Raw genomic sequence first — 9707 nt, 5'->3', positions numbered from 1 at the left:
TGGTGCTAACCGTCTTTGTTTTATTATTTTCTTTTTAGAGGGGCAACAGAGTCGAGTGTCATTTACAGCGAGCCTGCAGCACTATCAACAAGAAATTAAATCCTCCATTACTTTGACACTTGATAATGAATTTAGAGCTGATGGAATCACATCCTTAAATTTAGCTACAGCACTATCAGACAGACATCTGTAGTTAACCAATACAAACTCAAAAGTTATCAAACAATGGTTTTGTGGGAACACTATTAAATGTTCAATTTCAATACCATATACAACAAGGTTGAGGGTGTGATTAAAATAGTGAGTCGGTTCATGAACACTCTGAGAAAAGCCAATGGAATCTAAAAGAAAGATAAACGCAGTATCATCAGCTATCATTCTCAACGTCCACATGAATATTAAAATTCCCTACAATAATAACTTTGTCCGTTTTAAGGACTAAAGTTGACAAAAATTCTGCAAATTCAGATAAGAATTCAGAGTACAGACCAGGTGCTCGGTACACTACACACTACCTTTCCTGGCTGCTCAGGAGATGCCGGGGGACAGCTACCACAGGCTAACTCAGGCCATTCCGCACCGACTACCCGGAAATGGCTACAAATAAACTACACTTGTTACATGTATCATTACTGCTAAAGGAGGCAGAGGAATAACTAAACATGTGACACACCGAGCAGGAGAAAGTAGTACAGCGAGAGGGATGATAAGCCATCGCTAGCTGCTACGCTAAAGTCGCTAACGGCTAAGCTAAAGTACGGTAGCGCTGGCTACCAAAACTTTTGAAAACAACTATGAGATTAAACAGCAGTCACTAAAAGATGGAAAGAACTGTGAGCGCTTAGGCATAATTATTGTAAGAATAAGTGTTTAGCGGACAGTTGGCCGCTGTAATGACAAATCTAACAAATTTATCTGGTATTTAGCAGGAGCAGCACAACACGCTACCAACACACAAGACCCGGAAGCAGAAATGAGTCAACACGCTTACCGCCAGGTTATGCAGGTAACCAGGGCAACATATTTTACATTCCGTAGAAACTTTTGGCTTAATGTATTTTTGTTGCATTATTGAGATGCTTCTCGTGTTGCTTCTTTTTATTTTGGTATTCGTGTAAGATTCGTGTAAGAGGTAGAGGAGAAATCTGTTCACTGACCTTTAGTGCATTAAAACAGAAAACATATCACCCGATTCGTCCTTTAGCTTTCAAATCCGTGTCATTTCCTGCCTACCTGGCTCTAAAACATGCTGTCTATGATACAGTGACCCAGAGGAAACACTGCTGTTGAATTAATCTAATACTACATGACTGTCCACATGGAGGACCTGCAACATTGAGATTTCACACGAACTTCACATTCGAAAGAAGAGGTAATGTTAGGCTTCCTGCCTTAAAAAATTCTCTAACGTTTATTTACATGTACTATTTACTTTAATCATTGCTGATACACCAACTGTAACTAGAGACAATCAACTTTCAGATGTATTTAGAATATATTAAACAATATTGTTTACTACTGCTATTAACAATGTTAGCCCTCCTCCACTGATAAACATGGCATTGACTTTGTGGCATGTTTTAGCTGTTGTTAAAAAATATTTAGAAGTAATGAATTAGGGAGAAATGAGAGGACCTTTCACTAGAAGTGCCGCATTGTTTTAGTTCACAGGTGAAATAGCTGTGGTAGATAATGATGGTTGTGAACGCAGTCTTCTTGGGCGGCTTTCAAATTCAGAGCTGTGCAACGGAGTGATTTTATGGTGGCGCAACAGTCGAGATCCATAGAGAAATATTGCTGGAGGAAGACGAGGCCATTTTTGCTACGTGAAGGAGGAGTGGAGCAGCACTGCACAGTGTGCAGTGCAAGTGTTTAATAAACACAATGCTTTTTCTTTAATAACCAACTTAACGTTAGTCAGTTCATTAAATAAACAGTAACCAAAGATTTACAGAATGTTATTAGGTTATTAGTGAAAATAAAAGTTGCAGAATGAACTCCTTATGGCCTGATCAGACAGAAAGTGCGCTGCGGTTTTTTTATGTTGCTAGGCACAACCAAATCAGCTGTCCTGTCAGTGTAATCAAAGATTAATCTTTGATTTGCTGTTAGGTGGCTGTCACAACTCACAGGTCTGTGTCTTTTGTTGCTAAAAACATCTGCTTTAATAAAATAGACAAACGGAGAGCGCTTGCTCTGACATTGTTTGAAGGTGAGAGTAAATTTAAATGCTCTGTATTTGTATAGCGCCTTTCTAGTCTTTTTGACCACTCAAAGCGCTTTTACACTACATCCTGCACCAGTCATACACTGAGCCTAAGTGCTCAAACGGAAACTAACATTCACACTCATTCATACACAGGCGGAACAGCCTCCAGGGGCAATTCGGGGTTCAGTATCTTGCCCAAGGACACTTTGACACGCAACCAGGGGAAGCCAGGGACTGAACCGCCGACCTTCCAATTAACTGCCAACCTGCTCTACCTCCTGAGCCACAGCCGCCCCATGCAGAGGTGTACAAACACGCAGGAGACAGGGAAAGGGAGATCTGTGTGGGTACATGAGACCCTCAGAAAGTGTCCTGACAATCCAAGCAACTTTCCACTTCCGTCAACACTCTCCATTTATTTGAGTGGACAATGGTAAAAATGCGAATGAGGTCGGGCGCATTTCTGCTCAGAGTTGAAATTTTTTCAACTTCTTGCGCTCAGAGCACTCCTTCAAAAACAGCCTGCAAAATGCTTACTGCCAATTGAAAGCAATTAAAAAACGCATTCTGTCCGATCAGGGCCTTAAGATAGATTGCAATACTAACACCTTATCAAAATATCACATGTTGGTCTTCTGTTCAGCACATTTGGCATATTAAACTGGCCAGGTGATTATTAATATTAACTTCTATTTTCACTTCTACTAGGTTCATGGTCAGGATTAATCCTGACTCCAGCAAATACAGTGCCAAGGTCCACAAAAGTTGGAAAGCTGGAGGAACTATAATGCAGAAGATGTCATACATGAAAAAGTATGTCTCCTTTCCCCTTTGTGTAGAATAGTCCATGACTCCACTCCATGAATGCAAGATTTCCTTCATACCATTATAAATTGATCTACCACAGGTCTAAGAAATATCACCATGTCCTTCAACTTCATTTCTTATTCATTCATTCGTTAGCACAACAAGCTGATCGGCGTGCGAGCCAGTCACACTGGCAGTACAGCGGAGCTGGAAGACCCGCTGCAGGTTACTGGTCAGTGAATGATACAACAACAATGGAGAGACAGGTGTGTATGAGACGAGGACCATGTCTGTGTGTCGGCATTGTGCCCCTGTTGTAGGCTAACATTATGTGAATGGAAACATGAAACTAACGCACATTAAAAATCACCCAGATGCGGTGATCACGGGAATGAGGGAAAAACAAACCACAGCCCAACTCCTTTTCCCACTACTTTCAAGCCAATACTATATAATACTATATTTCATGCAGCCTTTAGATGCTTTAGAAAAACAGAACAGGATAAATAATGACTGAAGCAATTGGCATATTATATTTCGTTACCATATCTAGCCAAGGTGCACAACAAATTGTAACCACTCATACCACACAATTTGTTTGTATTTTTGATTTCACCCCTTAAGGGTTCTTAGTGCACAAATATTGTATTAATTTCATAGGTGTCATTTACACTGTGGATACTGGGGACATGACTCCATCGGTTTTTTTAAAGCATTTGTTAAATATGTTCTGAAAAATGGCTTGCAACAAGAAATGTTAAAGAAAAACAAATGAAAATACTTTGAGAAAGGTTTATTTGCACAATAACAAAACATGCAATGCAATTTAAAGATAAAAGAAAATTTGTTCAAAAAAGTTTAAGCTAAAAAAATCTGAATTTAAATAAAGACAATTCTACCAGAAATTGGTGCAGAAAATGTCTCCAGAATGCAGGAAATGTTTAGTGCTCAAAATCTTATAGGGGACCCCCAGACCCCCATTTAAAAATATATTGTGCAACATTGTTATTTCTACAGAATGCAATTTGCTTTGCTTGTTTATTATCTGTAATTTAGCTATTTCTGTTTAATACAAATATTTTCCTTTTCAGCCAACTATTGTTGCCTGTGCCTTTTATTATGGAGATGTAGGAATATATTTGCACACTGCTTGCTTTGGGGTAGCACAGGCTGCCAATACAATCTGATTATTCCTAAAGCATCTAAATAATCTTTCAATCAAGAGCATCTCTATGTACTAATAAAAGAGAAATTTTCTCGTTGGGGGCGTGGGTCTCTGAACTAGAAAAATTCTCTCTTGTTACATTTACACAGAGTTGATGCAACGGAAGCAGAGGGCCAGAAATCCAGTGCCTAGCAAGTCCCCCAGGGCAGTCAGGTAGGGGATAGAAAAGTTGTCGGGGTCTAGACTCCATCTCCACATCACACGGATGATGAGGTCAGCAAAATACAGGAGGATGGCCACCTAGGGGAGGAAGAAAACTTAAAAATATTTTCGTTATACAAAAACAAAACAGTGGCGCCACCTGCTGGCAACAGAAAGTGACCTTTTACGAAGCGGCCCCCGTGGTACGTTTCACCTACATGTATGAAATTTCTGTGGCACATGTATCATGTCCAGACGTACCAAAGAGCCTATTGGAGCAATGCCCTAAACCCAACAGAAAGTTGTCCATTTTGAATTTTATGCTAATTTTGGGATGATTTACACACTTTAACAAACTCCTCCTAGGGATTTAGTCCAACTGACTTCAGATTTTTGCTGTGCAGATTAAAAGTTGTTCAAGTTTTTTCGTGGAAAACACCCGTGACGTTGGCCTCCAAAAAAAGGATGTTGTTGTAACTTCAGTCTACATGCTTACATCTGCACCAGATTTGGGAAGCATTATAAGAGTCCCGCCCTGAACACATCCACATGCCAATATTCACTCAAAGTCATAGCGCCACCTGCTGGCAAAAGGAAATGACACGTTTTATGTTGTAATGTACTACTCCTAGCAGCTTGGACATATCAACTTCAAAACTGTGTTTCCTTCAATTAAATCATCCGTGGAGGGGCAGCGAAGTTCCATGCTTTGCCGTGAAATAGGAAGCCGTCGTAACGTAACTATACATGCTCAAATCTGTACCAAACTTTTCATGCTTGATAATTTTCCCGCCCTGAACACATCTACACGCCAATATTCATCTGTAACTGTAGCGCCAAGTGGTTTGCAGCACCACGAAGGGGACACGGGAAGTGACAATATTATAAGACCTTCGTGCAGCGTCTGAAGCGCGACACAAATTCACAGCCGCACCGGCAGAGCTACAGAATCTGCAACGTGGCCGCTTCACACCTCAACACACTACATGTGCTAGGGCCCGCCCAATGCTGCTTGCAGCTTTAATTTCTGCAGTGTGTTTCACACTTCACGTGGTGAGACCTAACATATAGATACTGGGTGCTCTATAGACAATAAAAAGGCAATACAATGAAAGGCCAGCCTAAGGTACACCTGTGTGCTGTGTGATGGAACGGCATATTTTCAAGTGGCCTTTTATTGTCGCCAGCCTAAGGCACACCTATGCAATATCCATCTTGATATGGCACAGGTGTGAGGTGGATGGACTATCTTGGCAAAGGAGAAGTGCTCACTAACACAGATGTTGACACATTTATGAACAATATTTGAGAGAAACAGGCCTTTTGTGTACATAGGGAAAGTTTAGATCTTTGAGTTCAGCTCATGATGAATGGGGGAAAAACAAAAGTGTTGTGTTTATAATTTTGTTCAGTGTAAATGACAGGAATCCACTGTTGCTACATAATGACACAAATCCCCTCTTAGGTAGTATGGAGTAACACTCACACTCCAGCATGCATGATTAAAAATGAAATGAATAATTTTTATGAAAATTATTATCTAAACTAAATATAATAATAATTTGTAGTACACTTACAAATAAGGCCTTTCTTATGTAAGAAAACACAAAATGATGTGTTAAGTGTCCAAATAACTCTATATCAAGTCTTTCTAACTCATAATATGTTCTTCATTCTAAAGTGAAGTCTTTTTCATAACTAACTAAACATTTACATTTACTCATTTGGCAGACGCTTTTATCCAAAGCGACTTATATTTGAGGAACAACATACATACATTAATAGAGCATAAAATACAGCACGACAATAAAAACAACTGACAATACATATTAATTAAAGCAGCAATAAATACTAGTAAGCACTAATGGCACATATCGCATCAATGGGGTAAATACTTAGGGAAAGAAGTTAGAGTTAATAAAAAGTCCAATCAATACAAGATAATTGTAGGCGATAGAAGAAGACGAGCACAGGAAGTACATGTTAGATGTTAGGAGTTAGAGGTGTTATAAGAGGAAGTGTTCTCGGAAGAGATGAGTTTTCAAGAGCTTCTTGAAATTAGAGAGGGACGCCTCTGCTCTGATGGCATGTGGTAGCTTGTTCCACCATTGTGGTGTCACAGCCGGGACTGGGATTGCTTTCTGTGAAGGGATGGCAGAGCCAGGCGGCGTTCGTTGGAGGAGTCTAGTGGCTGAGAAGGAACATAAACTTTTATTATGGAGCTTAGGTAGATGGGTGCAGACCCAGTAGTCACTCTGTGTGCAAGCATTAGTGACTTGAATCTGATTCTGGAGGCCATGGGTAGCCAGTGGAGGTCACACAGCAATGGAGTGACATGCGTCCTTTTGGGCTGATCAAAAACCCAGACGCGCTGCTGTGTTCTAAACCATTTGTAGGGGTTTCACCACACAAGCTGGAAGACCTGCTAGGAGGGCATAGCAATAGTCAAGGCGAGATTTAACCATGGCCTGTACCAGAAGCTGGGTGGCATATTGAGTAAGGGAGGGCCTGATTTTTCTGATGTTGTATAGAGCAAAGCGGCACGACCGAGAGACATCAGCAACATGGTCTGAAAAGGAGATCTGGTCATCAGTCATGACACACATGTTTCTCACCACTGGGGCGGCTGTGGCTCAGGAGGTAGAGCGGTTTGGCCGTTAATCGGAAGGTCGGCGGTTCAATCCCTGGTTGCGTGTCGAAGTGTCCTTGGGCAAGGTACTGAACCCCGAATTGCCCCTGGCGGCTATTCCGCCAGTGTATGAGTGAGTGTGAATGTTAGTTTCCGTTTGAGCACTTAGGCTCAGTGTATGAATGTGTGTGACTGGTGAATGCAGATGTAGTGTAAAAGTGCTTTGAGTGGTCGAAAAGACTACAAAGGCGCTATACAAGTACGGAGCATTTACATTTACCACCCTGGTTGGAGTGATGGTTGAGGAGACAATTTGTAGTTTGATGTTATGGTGGATAGATTGCTTGGCTGGAATGAGTTCAGTCTTAGAGAGGTTTAGTTGAAGATGGGAAGCCTTCATCCATGCAGATATGTCCGAGAGACAGCCAGTGATCCGTGCCGAGACGGTGGGATCGTCTGGCGGGAAGGATAGATAGAGTTGCATATCGCACACCACTATATTGAGTAACGTTGTGGCTGTTGGAAGGGCTGTGTGAGATTATCGTATGTAATAGGACACCTGAGAGAGAAAGGTACTTCTTATATATATATATTTTAGTTGAGGATCTGATGCCTCCACGTCTGCTACTCAAAGCTGTAAGTAATGTTACTAGGACAGCTACAGGAAATTTGACAGCTGATATAAAATTGTCTGTCTTATGAGGACAACACAACAACATTTAAAGACTGTCTCCCTTGTTCCATTTTTCCCAGTTATGTGACATAATAGTGCTGTCAACATTAAAACACTGAGGCATCTTTTAGAAGAGCATCTCAAAAAATTTGAATACTGAGTTCATTGTGAGCACCAGAACCAGACTGGGATTACAGGCTTCAGAAACCTTTGCAGCTGTTTTGAGTTAATTAGATGATTAGAGAGCTCTTCTCCATTTTAGATTTCTGTATAATTTATAATACAGAAATGTATTTATTCTAAAATGTTTATATATTTTGAGATACTTGAGTTTTTATTTCCATGAGCTGTAAACCTAATCATCAAGATGAAAACAAAAAGGGTTTGAAATACTTCACTTTGTGTTATGAATTTAGAATATATCAAAGATTCACTTTTTGAACAGAATTACGTTCACCACAATATTCTATTTATTAAAGACTAGAGCCCAACCGATATATTGGCCGGCCGATATTATCGGACGATATGAGCTAATTGCATTTAATTGGCATCTGCCATTTATAACAGCAGATATATGATTATTAAAAAAGAAACCTAGTGTCAGATCTTTCACTTATGTCATGGGTGTTGCATAGTTTGCCCACCAGAGGGCGACCAGCTGCAGCTCCCCTGTTAACTACACTGCCTCACCACAAAAACCACAGAAGAAAACAATAAGCTGACCGGAGTTTACCGGAGCTTACATGCAGCATTTAGAAATATGCAGAGGGCTGTGTGAGCGGTGAGTTGGTGTTTTGTCAAGTTAATTACATGACTTTAATAATTATAATAAAAACAGACCAAGTCACTTCTCCTCTCCTGAAAACATTCATGACTTGCTAACCCTCCCATTTTTCACTACCATCTCCTGGCTTCCTACCAGCTCACAGCAGTTTAATGTTACGGTAGTTGGGTGTTGAAAGTTACGCTGCTGGACAGACGTAACTGTACATTTATTTCAAACAGTGTGGCAGTTCTAGCGAACGGTCCACATTTGTCCCTAGTTCATCACTTCTAAATATTCTCTAAAATCATGTAACGTTACAGCAGCTAACGCTGCCCATTGCTAAATTAGCCACAAAGCTAACGCCGTGTGTATCAGTGGAGGAGCGCTAACATTAATGAGCCGTTAAACTGTAGTTGTTGATGTATTCTAAATATATCTGTGAGCCGCCTGTCTGCAGTTAGTCGGCATGTCTGAAATGATTAAACCAGAGCGGATATGTAATGTAAATAAACGTGAGGTGAACAAGAATCTTTCACGGCTTCCTGTAGCTCCTCTTTTTGTGACATAGATGTAAAACGCTGTAGTCAGAGCCGTAACGGCTCTGGTTGTAGTTATAACGTTGCTTAAATGAAATCTCAAACTTGCAGGTCCTCGTTTTAGACATTCCTGTAGTATTAGATGCATTCAACAGCAACTCACTGTATCCTAGACGGCATGATTTATACCGATGGTGGTTAAATGGTTTCACGTAGCTTTGGTTATAATTAAAGAGTGCTGGTAAAGGGATGAGATAAACTTTGTCATTTCACCTGGTATTTCAATACGCAGAGAAACGAAAAGTTGTTTCTCATCAGCTACTTTTGTAGTACATTTAAAAGGACAATAAGAAATTAAAGCTGCAAGCAGCGTTGGGCGGGCCCTCGCACTTGTAGCGCGTCCGCGTGTGAACCGGCCGAGTTGCATATTCTGGAGCTCTGCCGGTGCGGCTGTGAATTTCCTACGCGGTTCCGACGCCGCATGAAGGTGCTATATGTCACTTCCTGTGTCCCCTATGTGGAGCTACATAGCACTTGCCGCTATGAATATAAATCGGTATTGGCGTGTAGATGTCTGCGTGGTGGGAGAGTTATCAAGCACGTAAAGTTTGTTTCAGATGTGAGCATGTACACTGAACAATAATGTACCCAAACAATAAAATAAATTCCTTTTATATTTCCCTGCCTTGTTGTTTATGTGTACATACAGAGGAAGAATGTG

The 9707-nt window shown here is 40.7% G+C and overlaps 1 protein-coding gene across 2 annotated transcripts in view; it reads right to left on the bottom strand.

The window, feature by feature from the left end:
* Window positions 1–3956: 3956 nt before the first annotated feature.
* Window positions 3957–9707, bottom strand: part of LOC123974871 (solute carrier family 41 member 1-like) — a 54947-nt gene continuing 49196 nt past the window's right edge. For both annotated transcript variants that reach the window (XM_046055846.1, XM_046055848.1), the window contains one exon: window positions 3957–4481. In XM_046055846.1, coding sequence (XP_045911802.1) covers window positions 4323–4481 — 159 coding nt within the window. In that variant the 3' untranslated portion in view covers window positions 3957–4322. The remainder of the gene's footprint in view (window positions 4482–9707) is intronic.

Source organism: Micropterus dolomieu, linkage group LG08 (assembly GCF_021292245.1).
Source record: "Micropterus dolomieu isolate WLL.071019.BEF.003 ecotype Adirondacks linkage group LG08, ASM2129224v1, whole genome shotgun sequence".
Lineage (NCBI taxonomy): Eukaryota > Metazoa > Chordata > Actinopteri > Centrarchiformes > Centrarchidae > Micropterus > Micropterus dolomieu.
The sequence above is the reverse complement of the archived record's forward strand: the minus strand, read 5'-3'. Positions and strand labels throughout refer to the sequence as shown.